This window comes from Oncorhynchus nerka, linkage group LG26, assembly GCF_034236695.1.
Source record: "Oncorhynchus nerka isolate Pitt River linkage group LG26, Oner_Uvic_2.0, whole genome shotgun sequence".
Classification (NCBI taxonomy): domain Eukaryota; kingdom Metazoa; phylum Chordata; class Actinopteri; order Salmoniformes; family Salmonidae; genus Oncorhynchus; species Oncorhynchus nerka.
In genome coordinates, this window is record NC_088421.1 from 46,205,120 (window position 1) to 46,224,248 (window position 19,129).

The 19,129-nt window shown below is 42.9% G+C and overlaps 1 protein-coding gene across 1 annotated transcript; it reads left to right on the forward strand.

Moving 5' to 3' along the window:
- Positions 1–493: 493 nt before the first annotated feature.
- LOC135564782 (peripheral myelin protein 22-like) lies at positions 494–18,029 on the forward strand. Its single transcript, XM_065010837.1, has 5 exons — positions 494–631; positions 1,428–1,517; positions 8,027–8,120; positions 15,435–15,575; positions 16,665–18,029. The coding sequence occupies exons 2-5, from the start codon at positions 1,440–1,442 to the stop codon at positions 16,820–16,822; spliced, it is 471 nt and encodes a 156-aa protein (XP_064866909.1). The 5' UTR covers positions 494–631; positions 1,428–1,439; the 3' UTR covers positions 16,823–18,029.
- The last annotated feature ends 1,100 nt before the right edge of the window (positions 18,030–19,129 follow it).

Here is a 19,129-nt window from a genome sequence, read left to right on the forward strand (position 1 = left end):
GGATCTCATTTGGGACTAAGACTTTGTCTTGTTAGAATGTAAAACAAACACATGCCTCAATAAATATAGTATTGATGATTGAAAAAACATATTTTTCTTAAAATATATGAATTGGTTGACATGGTGATAGATCAAATAAGAACACTGAATTTAGATAGTTGATGTGTTTAGTTTTCTGTCCCTACAAAGAGTGTTTTTGGTGAACGATTTTACAGCAGTGTGGGAATAAAAAATTAAATACCCATCGAAAAGAGACCAATTAGTTTATTTTCCACTCCAACCACCCTTGTTAAAATGTAATCTACAACGACACACTGGCTAAGCAATTTCCACGGAACGTTTCCCCTGAATACCACTGTGGGGTTGGTAGCAGCCTTTAGCCTGCTGTATAGTTTAGGAAAACAAACAGTTCCCAAATAATAGTTGGAGCGGGAGCCTAGCGGCAGTGACGAACCGACGTGCGTAGGGCGGTGTTCTCACGTAAAGAAAAGCGTGCGTGTGGCTGTGGTACATCTGGAATAGTGCTTCTAGTATCTACAGCGGGATCTGTGCACTAGCTGGGATCGCTTCAACTCCTTAAACTCTTTGACACTCATTTTTAAAGGGAAATTTACCACAGCCGTTGCTTTCTGTAAGTTGATACAATATGGAATTTTAATTTACCTTTTTTTTTAAATTTCTTTCAAAGGATGAATATCCCGATAGTTTTATTGATTTCATTTCTCCTCCTCCCACTAACGGAATGTATCAGCTTTATTCTTGGAATTTAATCAAGTTGGATTTATTTATTTTCATCTGATTGGCCCACAGCTGCGTTTTCATCAATTATTCGAATTTATTTTTGATAAATTGTAATCGAATAGTTTTTGGGGGGAGTTTGTAGAATTCTTGAACGACTCATCGTTTCATTTTGTCTAGTAAATAACGGTCCACTCCAGACAGGCGCACAACCGAGCTGCGTTGGTGGAGTTCTCCACAGGCATATCGAGCTGTTTTGATCATGCATTGATTTGCATTTCGTTTTATATCTCAACTCGGCTACTCACTTGTCGTTTCAAAACGTCTATGGAAACGTTTCAAGTAGAGTGCGACTGTTGTTGTTTATATATATGATTTTTTCCCACCGATGTGCTGCATGAATCATATTGATGTACGTGTTTAATTGGTTGTAAATATTTTACATTGTTCTCAAGACTATAGTCTTGAGGAGTTGGGACATTCCTCTAACTCCGTGCATTTATCCACTCCAATGTTACGGGATTCATACTTTTCAATTTGAAGTAAACATATGGGTTTGATGAGTAAATGTGGAAATGGCGCCACCTGGTGTCAATATGAAGTACCACTTCAAGTAATTGATGCTGAATCAATACGGTAGACCTCTGGTCTGATAACTGTGGTTCCTGTGTGTTTGTCTCCACGTGTAGATCTATCAGAAAATGCTGCTCATCCTGCTCGGAGTGCTCATCTTGCACCTCATCATCCTGGTCTTACTGTTTGTCTCAACAATTGCCAATGTGAGTAACTATGATATTGTTGTCTATACCCTACTATAATACAATGTGAGTAACTATGATATTGTTGTCTATACCCTACTATAATACAATGTGAGTAACTATGATATTGTTGTCTATACCCTACTATAATACAATGTGAGTAACTATGATATTGTTGTCTATACCCTACTATAATACAATGTGAGTAACTATGATATTGTTGTCTATACCCTACTATAATACAATGTGAGTAACTATGATATTGTTGTCTATACCCTACTATAATACAATGTGAGTAGCTATGATATTGCTGCCTACTGTACTATATCACTGTGTGTGTGTGGGTGTGTGTGGGGGGGGTGTGTGTGTGTGTGTGTGTGTGTGTGTGTGTGTGTGTCAGTAAGACAGTGTAGTCAATAGGGGCTATCCAGGCTTGTTTAACCATCTGGGACAGGGCAGGGTCGCTTAAATTAACTGATGTGTCAGATCTGGGCTCAAATATTTCAGCATTTGATTGAACCTGAATCACGCCAAATGGGCGTGGTTGCTTGCACTTTTGGGACGACACTATATAATGTGATTGGTTCCATTGTGTCCAGACAAGCTGGATCAAGCTAAAGTTTTAGAGAGTAAACAAATTATATTTGAACCTGTGTGAGGTGATGGGCGTATGTAGTTTCACGATGGACCTGGGAACCTCTTGTCCTACTTTTAGCAGGCTATGCACATGTTGTGGTGGTGGTGGTGGGGGGGGTTGAGTTCATTGAGTGTTCTGTGTTTTAAAGCTGTTTCATAGATGTGTCTGGGTGTTCTGTGTTTTAAGGCTGTTTCATAGATGTGTCTGGGTGTTAAAGCTGTTTCATAGATGTGTCTGGGTGTTAAAGCTGTTTCATAGATGTGTCTGGGTGTTAAAGCTGTTTCATAGATGTGTCTGGGTGTTCTGTTTTAAGGCTGTTTCATAGATGTGTCTGGGTGTTAAAGCTGTTTCATAGATGTGTCTGGGTGTTCTGTTTTAAGGCTGTTTCATAGATGTGTCTGGGTGTTAAAGCTGTTTCATAGATGTGTCTGGGTGTTCTGTTTTAAGGCTGTTTCATAGATGTGTCTGGGTGTTCTGTGTTTTAAAGCTGTTTCATAGATGTGTCTGGGTGTTCTGTTTTTAAGGCTGTTTCATAGATGTGTCTGGGTGTTCTGTGTTTTAAAGCTGTTTCATAGATGTGTCTGGGTGTTCTGTGTTTTAAGGCTGTTTCATAGATGTGTCTGTGTGTTAAAGCTGTTTCATAGATGTGTCTGGGTGTTCTGTGTTTTAAGGCTGTTTCATAGATGTGTCTGTGTGTTAAAGCTGTTTCATAGATGTGTCTGGGTGTTCTGTGTTTTAAGGCTGTTTCATAGATGTGTCTGGGTGTTAAAGCTGTTTCATAGATGTGTCTGGGTGTTAAAGCTGTTTCATAGATGTGTCTGGGTGTTCTGTGTCTTAAGGCTGTTTCATAGATGTGTCTGGGTGTTCTGTGTCTTAAGGCTGTTTCATAGATGTGTCTGGGTGTTAAAGCTGTTTCATAGATGTGTCTGGGTGTTCTGTGTGTTAAAGGCTGTTTCATAGATGTGTCTGGGTGTTAAAGCTGTTTCATAGATGTGTCTGGGTGTTAAAGCTGTTTCATAGATGTGTCTGGGTGTTCTGGGTGTTAAAGCTGTTTCATAGATGTCTCTGGGTGTTAAAGCTGTTTCATAGATGTGTCTGGGTGTTCTGTGTTTTAAGGCTGTTTCATAGATGTGTCTGGGTGTTCTGTGTCTTAAGGCTGTTTCATAGATGTGTCTGGGTGTTCTGTGTGTTAAGGCTGTTTCATAGATGTGTCTGGGTGTTAAGGCTGTTTCATAGATGTGTCTGGGTGTTAAAGCTGTTTCATAGATGTGTCTGGGTGTTCTGTGTGTTAAAGCTGTTTCATAGATGTGTCTGGGTGTTAAAGCTGTTTCATAGATGTGTCTGGGTGTTCTGTGTTTTAAGGCTGTTTCATAGATGTGTCTGGGTGTTCTGTTTTAAAGCTGTTTCATAGATGTGTCTGGGTGTTCTGTGTGTTAAGGCTGTTTCATAGATGTGTCTGGGTGTTAAAGCTGTTTCATAGATGTGTCTGGGTGTTCTGTGTCTTAAGGCTGTTTCATAGATGTGTCTGGGTGTTCTGTGTGTTAAGGCTGTTTCATAGATGTGTCTGGGTGTTAAAGCTGTTTCATAGATGTGTCTGGGTGTTCTGTGTCTTAAGGCTGTTTCATAGATGTGTCTGGGTGTTCTGTTTTAAAGCTGTTTCATAGATGTGTCTGGGTGTTCTGTGTGTTAAAGCTGTTTCATAGATGTGTCTGGGTGTTCTGTGTGTTAAAGCTGTTTCATAGATGTGTCTTAAAGGTTTCATAGATGTGTCTGGGTGTTCTGTGTTTTAAGGCTGTTTCATAGATGTGTCTGGGTGTTAAAGCTGTTTCATAGATGTGTCTGGGTGTTCTGGGTGTTAAAGCTGTTTCATAGATGTGTCTGGGTGTTAAGGCTGTTTCATAGATGTGTCTGGGTGTTCTGTTTTAAAGCTGTTTCATAGATGTGTCTGGGTGTTCTGTGTTTTAAAGCTGTTTCATAGATGTGTCTGGGTGTTCTGTGTGTTAAAGCTGTTTCATAGATGTGTCTGGGTGTTAAAGCTGTTTCATAGATGTGTCTGGGTGTTCTGTGTTTTAAGGCTGTTTCATAGATGTGTCTGGGTGTTAAAGCTGTTTCATAGATGTGTCTGGGTGTTCTGGGTGTTAAAGCTGTTTCATAGATGTGTCTGGGTGTTAAAGCTGTTTCATAGATGTGTCTGGGTGTTCTAAAGCTGTTTCATAGATGTGTCTGGGTGTTCTGTGTTTTAAGCTGTTTCATAGATGTGTCTGGGTGTTCTGTTTTAAAGCTGTTTCATAGATGTGTCTGGGTGTTCTGTGTGTTAAAGCTGTTTCATAGATGTGTCTGGGTGTTAAAGCTGTTTCATAGATGTGTCTGGGTGTTCTGTGTTTTAAGGCTGTTTCATAGATGTGTCTGGGTGTTAAAGCTGTTTCATAGATGTGTCTGGGTGTTCTGATTAAAGCTGTTTCATAGATGTGTCTGGGTGTTAAAGCTGTTTCATAGATGTGTCTGGGTGTTAAAGCTGTTTCATAGATGTGTCTGGGTGTTCTGTGTTTTAAAGGCTGTTTCATAGATGTGTCTGGGTGTTAAAGCTGTTTCATAGATGTGTCTGGGTGTTAAAGTGTTTCATGGGTGTTAAAGCTGTTTCATAGATGTGTCTGGGTGTTCTGTGTTTTAAGGTTGTTTCATAGATGTGTCTGTGTTAAAGCTGTTTCATAGATGTGTCTGGGTGTTAAAGCTGTTTCATAGATGTGTCTGGGTGTTCTGTGTTTTAAGGCTGTTTCATAGATGTGTCTGGGTGTTCTGTGTCTTAAGGCTGTTTCATAGATGTGTCTGGGTGTTCTGTGTTTTAAAGCTGTTTCATAGATGTGTCTGGGTGTTCTGTTTTTAAAGCTGTTTCATAGATGTGTCTGGGTGTTCTGTGTGTTAAAGCTGTTTCATAGATGTGTCTGGGTGTTAAAGCTGTTTCATAGATGTGTCTGGGTGTTCTGTGTTTTAAGGCTGTTTCATAGATGTGTCTGGGTGTTAAAGCTGTTTCATAGATGTGTCTGGGTGTTCTGGGTGTTAAAGCTGTTTCATAGATGTGTCTGGGTGTTAAAGCTGTTTCATAGATGTGTCTGGGTGTTAAAGCTGTTTCATAGATGTGTCTGGGTGTTCTGTGTTTTAAGGCTGTTTCATAGATGTGTCTGGGTGTTAAAGCTGTTTCATAGATGTGTCTGGGTGTTAAAGCTGTTTCATAGATGTGTCTGGGTGTTAAAGCTGTTTCATAGATGTGTCTGGGTGTTCTGTGTCTTAAGGTTGTTTCATAGATGTGTCTGGGTGTTAAAGCTGTTTCATAGATGTGTCTGGGTGTTAAAGCTGTTTCATAGATGTGTCTGGGTGTTCTGTGTTTTAAGGCTGTTTCATAGATGTGTCTGGGTGTTCTGTGTCTTAAGGCTGTTTCATAGATGTGTCTGGGTGTTCTGTTTTAAAGCTGTTTCATAGATGTGTCTGGGTGTTAAAGCTGTTTCATAGATGTGTCTGGGTGTTCTGTGTTTTAAGGCTGTTTCATAGATGTGTCTGTGTGTTAAGGCTGTTTCATAGATGTGTCTGGGTGTTCTGTGTCTTAAGGCTGTTTCATAGATGTGTCTGTGTGTTCTGTTTTAAAGCTGTTTCATAGATGTGTCTGGGTGTTCTGTGTGTTAAAGCTGTTTCATAGATGTGTCTGGGTGTTCTGTGTGTTAAAGCTGTTTCATAGATGTGTCTGGGTGTTAAAGCTGTTTCATAGATGTGTCTGGGTGTTCTGTGTTTTAAGGCTGTTTCATAGATGTGTCTGGGTGTTAAAGCTGTTTCATAGATGTGTCTGGGTGTTCTGTGTGTTAAAGCTGTTTCATAGATGTGTCTGGGTGTTCTGTTTTAAAGCTGTTTCATAGATGTGTCTGGGTGTTCTGTGTTTTAAAGCTGTTTCATAGATGTGTCTGGGTGTTCTGTGTTTAAAGCTGTTTCATAGATGTGTCTGGGTGTTAAAGCTGTTTCATAGATGTTTGTCTGGGTGTTCTGTGTTTTAAGGCTGTTTCATAGATGTGTCTGGGTGTTAAAGCTGTTTCATAGATGTGTCTGGGTGTTCTGGGTGTTAAAGCTGTTTCATAGATGTGTCTGGGTGTTAAGGCTGTTTCATAGATGTGTCTGGGTGTTCTGTTTTAAAGCTGTTTCATAGATGTGTCTGGGTGTTCTGTGTTTTAAGGCTGTTTCATAGATGTGTCTGGGTGTTAAAGCTGTTTCATAGATGTGTCTGGGTGTTCTGGGTGTTAAAGCTGTTTCATAGATGTGTCTGGGTGTTAAAGCTGTTTCATAGATGTGTCTGGGTGTTAAAGCTGTTTCATAGATGTGTCTGGGTGTTCTGTGTCTTAAGGCTGTTTCATAGATGTGTCTGGGTGTTAAAGCTGTTTCATAGATGTGTCTGGGTGTTAAAGCTGTTTCATAGATGTGTCTGGGTGTTCTGTGTTTTAAGGCTGTTTCATAGATGTGTCTGGGTGTTCTGTGTGTTAAGGCTGTTTCATAGATGTGTCTGGGTGTTCTGTGTCTTAAGGCTGTTTCATAGATGTGTCTGGGTGTTCTGTGTTTTAAGGCTGTTTCATAGATGTGTCTGGGTGTTCTGTGTTTTAAAGCTGTTTCAGCGTTTTAGCAACTGTTCAAGCAATAATCAATAATCAAAAGATCATTGTAAGTAATAATCAAAAGATCATTGTAAGCATCTGAGAACCCCAAAAATGATCTTGCTTAGCCTAGATATACGTGTTTATTACTTCTATGTTGAATGGACGTAGATAGAGATGGCTTTCTTACTGCAGCCAAGTGCATCTGTGTGTGATATCAGTGTGTCGTGTACTGACACAGAGTCTATGGATGTGGCTGGGTGTTCTATGGGTAATGCTGTGTTGTGGGTGTGTCGTTTACATTCATTGTGTTGTGTTGTGGGTGTGTCGTTTACATTCATTGTGTTGTGTTGTGGGTGTGTCGTTTACATTCATTGTGTTGTGTTGTGGGTGTGTCGTTTACATTCATTGTGTTGTGTTGTGGGTGTGTCGTTTACATTCATTGTGTTGTGTTGTGGGTGTGTCGTTTACATTCATTGTGTTGTGGGTGTGGGTGTGTTCGTTTACATTCATTGTGTTGTGTTGTGGGTGTGTCGTTTACATTCATTGTGTTGTGTTGCAGGTGTGTCGTTTATATTCATTGTGTTGTGGGTGTGTTGTTTATATTCATTGTGTTGTGGGTGTGTCGTTTATATTCATTGTGTTGTGTTGCAGGTGTGTCGTTTACATTCATTGTGTTGTGTTGCAGGTGTGTCGTTTACATTCATTGTGTTGTGTTGTGGGTGTGTTGTTTACATTCATTGTGTTGTGGGTGTGTCGTTTATATTCATTGTGTTGTGGGTGTGTCGTTTATATTCATTGTGTTGTGTTGCAGGTGTGTCGTTTACATTCATTGTGTTGTTGGTGTGTTGTTTATATTCATTGTGTTGTGGGTGTGTCGTTTATATTCATTGTGTTGTGTTGCAGGTGTGTCGTTTACATTCATTGTGTTGTGTTGCAGGTGTGTCGTTTACATTCATTGTGTTGTGTTGTGGCTGTGTCGTTTATTTTCATTGTGTTGTGTTGTGGGTGTGTCGTTTATATTCGCTGTGTTGTGTTGTGGGTGTGTCGTTTATATTCATTGTGTTGTGGGTGTGTCGTTTATTTTCATTGTGTTGTGTTGTGGGTGTGTCGTTTATATTCATTGTGTTGTGGGTGTGTCGTTTATTTTCATTGTGTTGTGTTGTGGGTGTGTCGTTTATATTCATTGTGTTGTGGGTGTGTCGTTTATGTTCATTGTGTTGTGGGTGTGTCGTTTATATTCATTGTGTTGTGTTGTGTTCCAGGCCTGGACTGTAGGAGGAACCAAGAATACTGACCTGTGGTACAGCTGTCTCACTACTAACGCAGGATATCACTGCAGTTCTGCCAGCAATGAAGGTTTGTCGAAGACACTAGTACCAAAGATGGTGGATAAAGAGTATATTTTACTCAGACGGTTTACCATTGAAAAAAATGGACACGGTTCCTGTCTGTCTAAGTGGGGCCTTTCCTCATGAGCAGGCTTTTCCCACATGAGTTCACGATTCCTCTATAATATCTGTCATGCTGACTGTTCCTCCATAATAACTGTCATGCTGACTGTTCCTCCATAATATCTATCATGCTGACTGTTCCTCCATAATATCTGTCATGCTGACTGTTCCTCCATAATAACTGTCATGCTGACTGACTGTTCCTCCATAATATCTGGCACGCTGACTGTTCCTCTATAATATCTGTCATGCTGACTGACTGTTCCTCCATAATATCTGTCATGCTGACTGTTCCTCCATAATATCTGTCATGCTGACTGACTGTTCCTCCATAATATCTGGCACGCTGACTGTTCCTCCATAATAACTGGCATGCTGACTGTTCCTCCATAATAACTGTCATGCTGACTGTTCCTCCATAATATCTGTCATGCTGACTGACTGTTCCTCCATAATATCTGTCATGCTGACTGTTCCTCTATAATATCTGTCATGCTGACTGACTGTTCCTCTATAATATCTGTCATGCTGACTGTTCCTCTATAATATCTGTCATGCTGACTGACTGTTCCTCCATAATATCTGTCATGCTAACTGACTGTTCCTCCATAATATCTGTCATGCTGACTGACTGTTCCTCTATAATATCTGTCATGCTGACTGTTCCTCTATAATATCTGTCATGCTGACTGTTCCTCCATAATATCTGGCATGCTGACTGTTCCTCCATAATAACTGTCATGCTGACTGTTCCTCCATAATATCTGTCATGCTGACTGACTGTTCCTCTATAATATCTGTCATGCTGACTGTTCCTCCATAATATCTGACATGCTGACTGTTCCTCCATAATATCTGTCATGCTGACTGACTGTTCCTCCATATTATCTGTCATGCTGACTGTTCCTCCATAATATCTGACATGCTGACTGTTCCTCCATAATATCTGTCATGCTGACTGACTGTTCCTCCATAATATCTTTCATGCTGACTGTTCCTCTATAATATCTGTCATGCTGACTGTTCCTCTATAATATCTGTCATGCTGACTGACTGTTCCTCTATAATATCTGTCATGCTGACTGTTCCTCTATAATATCTGTCATGCTGACTGTTCCTCCATAATATCTGTCATGCTGACTGACTGTTCCTCCATAATAACTGTCATGCTGACTGTTCCTCTATAATATCTGTCATGCTGACTGTTCCTCTATAATATCTGTCATGCTGACTGACTGTTCCTCTATAATATCTGGCATGCTGACTGACTGTTCCTCCATAATATCTGACATGCTGACTGTTCCTCCATAATATCTGTCATGCTGACTGACTGTTCCTCCATAATATCTGTCATGCTGACTGACTGTTCCTCCATAATATCTAACATGCTGACTGTTCCCCCATAATATCTGTCATGCTGACTGACTGTTCCTCCATAATATCTGTCATGCTGACTGTTCCTCTATAATATCTGTCATGCTGACTGTTCCTCTATAATATCTGTCATGCTGACTGACTGTTCCTCTATAATATCTGTCATGCTGACTGTTCCTCCATAATATCTGTCATACTGACTGACTGTTCCTCCATAATATCTGTCATGCTGACTGACTGTTCCTCTATAATATCTGTCATGCTGACTGACTGTTCCTCCATAATATCTGACATGCTGACTGTTCCTCCATAATATCTGGCATGCTTACGGACTGTTCCTCTATAATATCTGGCATGCTTACTGACTGTTCCTCCATAATATCTGGCATGCTTACTGACTGTTCCTCCATAATATCTGGCATGCTGACTGTCCCTCTATAATATCTGGCATGCTGACTGACTGTTTCTCCATAATATCTGACATGCTGACTGTTCCCCCATAATATCTGTCATGCTGACTGACTGTTTCTCCATAATATCTGACATGCTGACTGTTCCTCTATAATATCTGGCATGCTTACTGACTGTTCCTCTATCATATCTGGCATGCTTACTGACTGTTTCTCCATAATATCTAGCATGCTGACTGACTGTTTCTCCATAATATCTAGCATGCTGACTGTTCCTCTATAATATCTGGCATGCTTACTGACTGTTCCTCCATAATATCTGTCATGCTGACTGACTGTTCCTCTATAATATCTGTCATGCTGACTGACTGTTCCTCTATAATATCTGTCATGCTGACTGACTGTTCCTCCGTAATATCTGTCATGCTGACTGACTGTTCCTCTATAATATCTGGCATGCTTACTGACTGTTCCTCCGTAATATCTGGCATGCTGACTGTTCCTCTATAATATCTGGCATGCTTACTGTCTGTTCCTCCATAATATCTGTCATGCTGACTGTTCCTCTATAATATCTGTCATGCTGACTGACTGTTTCTCCATAATATCTAGCATGCTGACTGTTCCTCCATAATATCTCACACCAGAGAGGGAAGAGCTTGCTCTGGTCTCCGACAAGAAAACATGAGCCAGTGAGATGTCTGGCCCTGGGGAACTCCCTCTGCAGGCCAATAAGTAGACCAGAGTGGCCCCGCCCCCACCAGACAACATGAGGGTGTGGGGTTTCTTGCTTTCTCTACCGTCTCTGCTAGCACTATCCACTATCCACCTAGAGGTCAAACAATCATTGTCCACCTAGAGGACAAACTATTATTATCCACCTAGAGGTCAAACAATCATTATCCACCTAGAGGTCAAACTATCATTATCCATCTAGAGGTCAAACAATCATTATCCACCTAGAGGTCAAACAATCATTATCCACCTAGAGGTCAAACTATCATTATCCACCTAGAGGTCAAACAATCATTATCCACCTAGAGGTCAAACAATCATTATCCACCTAGAGGTCAAACAATCATTATCCACCTAGAGGTCAAACAATCATTATCCACCTAGAGGTCAAACTATCATTATCCACCTAGAGGTCAAACAATCACTATCCAGCTAGAGGTCACACTATTATTATCCACCTAGAGGTCACACTATCACGATCCACCTAGAGGTCAAACTATCATTATCCACCTAGAGGTCAAACTATCATTATCCACCTAGAGGTCAAACTATCATTATCCACCTAGAGGTCAAACTATCATTATCCACCTAGAGGTCAAACTATCATTATCCACCTAGAGGTCAAACAATCATTATCCACCTAGAGGTCAAACTATTATTATCCACCTAGAGGTCAAACTATCACTATCCAGCTAGTGGTCAAACTATCATTATCTACCTAGAGGTCAAACTATCACTATCCACCTAGTGGTCAAACTATCATTATCTACCTAGAGGTCAAACTATCACTATCCACCTAGTGGTCAAACTATCATTATCTACCTAGAGGTCAAACTATCACTATCCACCTAGAGGTCAAACTATCATTATCTACCTAGAGGTCAAACTATCACTATCCACCTAGAGGACAATAGTGATCCTGCATTTTGTGTAAGCCAACACTCTCATCCAACCTCTATCCAATAATGAGATTTTACATGATGACAGCTCCATCTCTGTTCAGTTAATCAGTTAATCAGCCAATCAAATTCATATATCCCATTTTACAGCAACATTTGTCACAAAGTGCTTTACATTAAGCCAGCCTGCCACCTATCAGGAGTTAGGTGTTCATGTTTTGATATGTCGTGCTACTTTATGTTATGTAATAATTATGTTAGGTTTTATGCAGCTTACATTCCATCCGGTACAAGTAACAGATTACAAAAAAACAAACTGTAATCTGTTACTTTACCAGCAAAAACATTGTAATCAAATTACAGATCATTTTGGAAAACTAAATTATTACTTCTAGGATCACTTTTAAATTCAGAAAGGATTGTTTGTGTAAAAAAAATCTTTGACATCGTTCTGTTTTCTCAATGATATTCAAATTAGCTTTGTTAAAAGGTGCAAGTTTAAATTTGTTCCGTCTGAGTGAGTCTGACCACAAGACAGAGACCACTATGATGACACACCAAATGGGTTTAATGGATTGCGGGAAAAGAGCAGGAATGGGCTTTTGTAGGCTACAGTCCAAACTATGTCTTCCAATGGTGCGACTTCTGTCGGCATCCAAAGATTATCCAACCTGAATAAACGCTTGGAGGTCAGGATGACAGCAGTGGTGTTGTCTACGGGTGCAGTGGTGTTGTCTACGGGTGCAGTGGTGTTGTCTACGGGTGCAGTGGTGTTGTCTACGGGTGCAGTGGTGTCGTCTACGGGTGCAGTGGTGTCGTCTACGGGTGCAGTGGTGTCGTCTACGGGTGCAGTGGTGTCGTCTACGGGTGCAGTGGTGTTGTCTACGGGTGTAGTGGTGTTGTCTACGGGTGCAGTGGTGTTGTCTACGGGTGCAGTGGTGTCGTCTACGGGTGCAGTGGTGTCGTCTACGGGTGCAGTGGTGTCGTCTACGGATGCAGTGGTGTTGTCTACGCAGTGGTGTTGTCTACGGATGCAGTGGTGTAGTCTACGCAGTGGTGTTGTCTACAGGTGCAGTGGTGTTGTCTACGGGTGCAGTGGTGTGGTCTACGGGTGCAGTGGTGTTGTCTACGGGTGCAGTGGTGTGGTCTACGGGTGCAGTGGTGTCGTCTGGTGTCGTCTACGGGTGCAGTGGTGTGGTGTCTCACGGGTGCAGTGGTGTGGTCTACGGGTGCAGTGGTGTCGTCTACGGGTGCAGTGGTGTAGTCTACGCAGTGGTGTTGTCTACAGGTGCAGTGGTGTTGTCTATGCAGTGGTGTTGTCTACAGGTGCAGTGGTGTAGTCTACGCAGTGGTGTTGTCTACAGGTGCAGTGGTGTCGTCTACGGGTGCAGTGGTGTTGTCTACGGGTGCAGTGGTGTTGTCTACGGGTGCAGTGGTGTCGTCTACGGGTGCAGTGGTGTAGTCTACGCAGTGGTGTTGTCTACAGGTGCAGTGGTGTTGTCTACGCAGTGGTGTTGTCTACAGGTGCAGTGGTGTAGTCTACGCAGTGGTGTTGTCTACAGGTGCAGTGGTGTCGTCTACGGGTGCAGTGGTGTTGTCTACGCAGTGGTGTTGTCTACGGGTGCAGTGGTGTCGTCTACGGGTGCAGTGGTGTCGTCTACGGGTGCAGTGGTGTCGTCTACGGGTGCAGTGGTGTCGTCTACGGGTGCAGTGGTGTCGTCTACGGGTGCAGTGGTGTCGTCTACGGGTGCAGTGGTGTAGTCTACGGGTGCAGTGGTGTCGTCTACGGGTGCAGTGGTGTCGTCTACGGGTGCAGTGGTGTCGTCTACGGGGGCAGTGGTGTCGTCTACGGGTGCAGTGGTGTCGTCTACGGGTGCAGTGGTGTCGTCTACGGGTGCAGTGGTGTCGTCTACGGGTGCAGTGGTGTAGTCTACGGGTGCAGTGGTGTAGTCTACGGGTGCAGTGGTGTCGTCTACGGGTGCAGTGGTGTAGTCTACAGGTGATACTGATATCACTTATTATTGATATCTACATAGCGCATTGATGTGAATCACACTGCTGCCCTCTCATTTAGTTATTTGCGCCGTACGGATTGTGGTTGTTGTGGATGGCTGTTCACCAATGTATCTAACCCAATAACGGTTGAATTGAAGAAGTTTAAGCTGCCTATCAATCATTGTTTTTGCAACCAACAATGAATGAAGTGCTCTTGCAACAGCTGCACAGAGCGGATCCCAGCCTGTGGAATAACAGTCTGAGGTGGATCCCAGCCTGTGGAATAACAGTCTGAGGTGGATCCCAGCCTGTGGAATAACAGTCTGAGGTGGATCCCAGCCTGTGGAATAACAGTCTGAGGTGGATCCCAGCCTGTGGAATAATAGTCTGAGGTGGATCCCAGCCTGTGGAATAACAGTCTGAGGTGGATCCCAGCCTGTGGAATAACAGTCTGAGGTGGATCCCAGCCTGTGGAATAACAGTCTGAGGTGGATCCAGTCAGCCCTGTGGAATAACAGTCTGAGGTGGATCCCAGCCTGTGGAATAACAGTCTGAGGTGGATCCCAGCCTGTGGAATAACAGTCTGAGGTGGATCCCAGCCTGTGGAATAACAGTCTGAGGTGGATCCCAGCCTGTGGAATAACAGTCTGAGGTGGATCCCAGCCTGTGGAATAACAGTCTGAGGTGGATCCCAGCCTGTGGAATAACAGTCTGAGGTGGATCAGGTGAGTTAGGTTAGTGAGTTAGATTAGGTTAGTGAGTTAGATTAGGTTAGGTTAGTGAGTTAGATTAGATTAGTGAGTTAAATTAGGTTAGTGAGTTAGATTAAATTGACATGATAGACCTCCTCTGGTTGTATGTCATGTTAGACCTCCTCTGGTTGTATGTCATGTTAGACCTCCTCTGGTTGTATGTCATGTTAGACCTCCTCTGGTTAGTGAGTTAGATTAGATTAGTGAGTTAGATTAGGTTAGTGAGTTAGATTAGGTTAGTGAGTTAGATTAGTGAGTTAGGTTAGGTTAGTGACTTAGGTTAGTGAGTTTGATTAGGTTAGTGAGTTAGATTAGGTTAGTGAGTTAGATTTGGGTTAGTGAGTTAGATTTGGTTAGGTTAGTGAGTTAGATTTGGTTAGGTTAGTGAGTTAGGTTAGTGAGTTAGATTAGGTTAGTGAGTTAGATTAGATTAGTGGGGTAATCCAAAAGTTACAATAGGGAATACAATTTTGGATACGTAACTAGTAACTGTAACAGACTACTTGTAGAAAGTAACCTGCCCTCCTCTGGTTGTATGTCATTATAGACCTCCTCTGGTTGTATGTCATGTTAGACCTCCTCTGGTTGTATGTCATGTTAGACCTCCTCTGGTTGTATGTCATGTTAGACCTCCTCTGGTTGTATGTCATGTTAGACCTCCTCTGGTTGTATGTCATGATAGACCTCCTCTGGTTGTATGTCATGTTAGACCTCCTCTGGTTGTATGTCATGTTAGACCTCCTCTGGTTGTATGTCATGTTAGACCTCCTCTGGTTGTATGTCATGTTAGACCTCCTCTGGTTGTATGTCATGTTAGACCTCTGGTTGTATGTCATGATAGACCTCTTCTGGTTGTATGTCATGTTAGACCTCCTCTGGTTGTATGTCATGTTAGACCTCCTCTGGTTGTATGTCATGTTAGACCTCCTCTGGTTGTATGTCATGTTAGACCTCCTCTGGTTGTATGTCATGTTAGACCTCCTCTGGTTGTATGTCATGTTAGACCTCCTCTGGTTGTATGTCATGTTAGACCTCCTCTGTCTCCTCTCTTCAGACTGGATCCAGGCGGTTCAGGCCCTCATGGTCCTGTCAGTGCTGTTCTGCCTCTTCTCTCTGGTCTTCTTCATGTGTCAGCTCTTCACCCTGGTCAAAGGAGGACGCTTCTTCTTCACCGCCGTCTTCCAGATCCTCGCCAGTGAGTATGACCACTTATAAGGCTTAATGAATCCTTCATAACCTCTTCATAAAGGCCTACATAGACACTTCATAGAGTTGTTGGTCTTGTTGGCCAGTGAGTATCACATCACATCACCCCGATTGTCTAATCTAGCCGGGTCCCCCGGTTTATACAAAGTTGTCTTATATTGGTGTCAACTAACAATGTTGGTGAGAAGAGGGCCTGGATGTTGTTCTGCGGGGCTTACCGCCCAGAGGTGGCTGGATGTTGTTCTGCGGGGCTTACCGCCCAGGCAGGGAAATGATCTGGGGGAAAAACTGAATCTGTAAAAGACAGAGATGTTATAGCTCAGGTCAAAGTGGGAGGCGGCCCCATGTGACCACGAGGGTTGGTTAACTGTCTCAGTGTTAGGTCCCTTACTACGAGGGTTGGTTAACTGTCTCAGTGTTAGGTCCCTTTCTACGATGGTTGGTTAACTATATCAGTGTTAGGTCCTATACTATGAGGGTTGGTTAACTGCCTCAATGTTAGGTCCCTTTCTGCGAGGGTTGGTTAACTATATCAGTGTTAGGTCCTATACTATGAGGGTTGGTTAACTGCCTCAATGTTAGGTCCCTTTCTACGATGGTTGGTTAACTATATCAGTGTTAGGTCCTATACTATGAGGGTTGGTTAACTGCCTCAATGTTAGGTCCCTTTCTGCGAGGGTTGGTTAACTTCCTCAAAGTTAGGTGCCTTCCTATGAGGGTTGGTTTACTGTCATAATCTCTTAGTTGGAACCAAACTACATCTTGTGCTAGATATCTAACTCAATTTGCTTTAGTGGGTAGAGGTGGCTGGATTCAAAAATGCATTTTCTGCACATGGGCATAGAAACTAGCAGATTCAGCCCCTCCCCAATATAGAACATAACCAAGTCTGTTACAAAATATTAGGTGTGTCAACTTGGATGAAATTGATGATCTCCAACAATCTAAAACTAGCAATGCCTTTTTTTCTGCTCTCTCCTCTCTCTGTCCCTCCCTGCTCTCTCCCCCTCCCTCCCTGCTCTCTCTCTCTCTCTCTCTCTCTCCTCGCCCATCTCCCCCCCCCCCCCTCTCTCTCCAGGTCTGTTTGTGATGTGTGGAGCTATAATCTACACAGTAATGCGTCCGGATGGGGAGGAGGATGCTGTGTTTGGCTTTGCCTACATCCTGGCCTGGGTGTCCTTCCCTCTGTGTCTGGTCAGTGGTCTCATCTACATCGTACTGAGGAAGAGGGAATGAGAGAGGGAGGGAGGCTGAGGTTAAGACCTCACACCACCACCAGCAGAACACAGCACTGTGCCCCAGGGTTGGGGTCAATTCCATTTGAATTCCAGTCAATTCAGGAAGTACACTAACATTCCAGTTCTCTTCAATGCTTCTTATTGAGGTTTACTTTCTGAATTGATATAAATCTAAATGGAATTGACCCCAACCATGCTGTGCCCACTGACCACCAGAGGAGGCTGGTGAGGGGAGGATAAATGGCTCACATAGTGTTTGTTTTCCATCAAATACTTTGAGCATTCGATTAGATTGAGTGTTTGCACTTTTGGGATTATTCCATTGGTTTCATTGTGCCAGGCAAGCTCCATCATGCCCAGCTAAGGCATTTGTAAGAAAACAAATCATATTTGAACCTACATTATACATACCAATCACAGGTGGTCATGACTAAAGTGGAATCACTGGAATGGTTTCAAATACATCAAACACATGGAAACCATGGAAACCGTACAATATGCGCAGTTCCATCTTTTATTCTGAGCCGTCCTCCCCTCAGCAGCCCCCACTGACAGCCATGTGTGAGTAAACTACAGAGGAGAACAGACAGTCCATGTTACAGTGTAAAGATGTACATAGTGTCTATGGTTTTAGACATATTTATAACATTTTTTACATGACCTTTTGTACATAGTGTTGAGCTCAGTTCATTGTCAGAGCTTGTTTTTTTCCATATTTTCTCCTCTGTGCCAAAGAGATAAAGCTGTGATATCAGCTTTTAGTAAAAAAGACAAAATGTTTAAAGCCTTTTAAACATTTATTTTGCTTTACTATAGTGTAGTGTCAATGACTAGCTTGTCATTGTCAAGCCAAACAAGACCATTCCATAAATAGTTGTCAAGAAGGCCAGAACAGACTGGCAATCAGGCTACTCAAATCTTTCAGACAAAAGTGAATCCATAAACAACATCAGTTTCTTGATGAAAGAAAATGGGGATGTGTTTCAGTAGAACCAACAAATGATAATTGTGTTAATAACCATTACGACTTTGTCTCTGTCCTGTCCTGTATTGTCTATTAAGATTCTGAAGTGAAAATGGTGTTTTGTTTCAGCCGTTCTTCTACTGTATATGCTACTTGCTGATGTTGTTATTCATTCATTTTAACGATGCTTGAATTGTAAAACCTACTTGTTTTGTGTTGCCATTAAATGATTTGAACAATGTTACTGACTGGGGCCCTTTTCTGTCCAATCTGTAAAAAGAAACCTGTTGTTTTTATGTATATTCTGGTAAATAAAACCGTGGAAAGAAGCTCTACTTGCTCGGCATGCAGCCAGGTCACACGTGATACAAGTCAGTATTCCACGTCCGTCCATGTCTGAGGGCATCGGGAGACGACGTGGAAACCCACCACTACAGGGCTAGAGGTAGTATTCCAGTCTGAGGGCATCGGGAGATGATGTGGAAACCCACCACTACAGGGCTAGAGTCAGTATTCCAGTCTGAGGGCATCGGGGCTAGAGTCAGTATTCCAGTCCACCACTACAGGGCTAGAGTCAGTATTCCAGTCTGAGGGCATCGGGAGATGACGTGGAAACCCACCACTACAGGGCTAGAGTCAGTATTCCAGTCTGAGGGCATCGGGAGATGACGTGGAAACCCACCACTACAGGGCTAGAGTCAGTATTCCAGTCTGAGGGCATCGGGAGATGATGTGGAAACCCACCACTACAGGGCTAGAGTCAGTATTCCAGTCTGAGGGCATCTGAGGGCATCGGGAGATGACGTGGAAACCCACCACTACAGGGCTAGAGTCAGTATTCCAGTCTGAGGGCATCGGGAGATGACGTGGAAACCCACCACTACAGGGCTAGAGTCAGTATTCCAGTCTGAGGGCATCGGGAGATGACGTGGAAACCCACCACTACAGGGCTAGAGTCAGTATTCCAGTCCACCACTACAGGGCTAGAGTCAGTATTCCAGTCTGAGGGCATCGGGAGATGACGTGGAAACCCACCACTACAGGGCTAGAGTCAGTATTCCAGTCTGAGGGCATCGGGAGATGACGTGGAAACCCACCACTACAGGGCTAGAGTCAGTATTCCAGTCTGAGGGCATCGGGAGATGACGTGGAAACCCACCACTACAGGGCTAGAGTCAGTATTCCAGTCTGAGGGCATCGGGAGATGATGGGCTGAGAAACCCACCACTACAGGGCTAGAGTCAGTATTCCAGTCTGAGGGCATCGGGAGATGACGTGGAAACCCACCACTACAGGGCTAGAGTCAGTATTCCAGTCTGAGGGCATCGGGAGATGACTGTG

Bases quoted from the DNA above. Each gene is read 5' to 3' on its own strand.
- LOC135564782 (XM_065010837.1), top strand. From the start codon at position 1,440: ATGCTGCTCATCCTGCTCGGAGTGCTCATCTTGCACCTCATCATCCTG. The intron at 1,518-8,026 runs GTGAGTAACTAT...GTTGTGTTCCAG, and splicing joins TTGTCTCAACAATTGCCAAT to GCCTGGACTGTAGGAGGAAC. The intron at 8,121-15,434 runs GTTTGTCGAAGA...TCCTCTCTTCAG, and splicing joins CAGTTCTGCCAGCAATGAAG to ACTGGATCCAGGCGGTTCAG.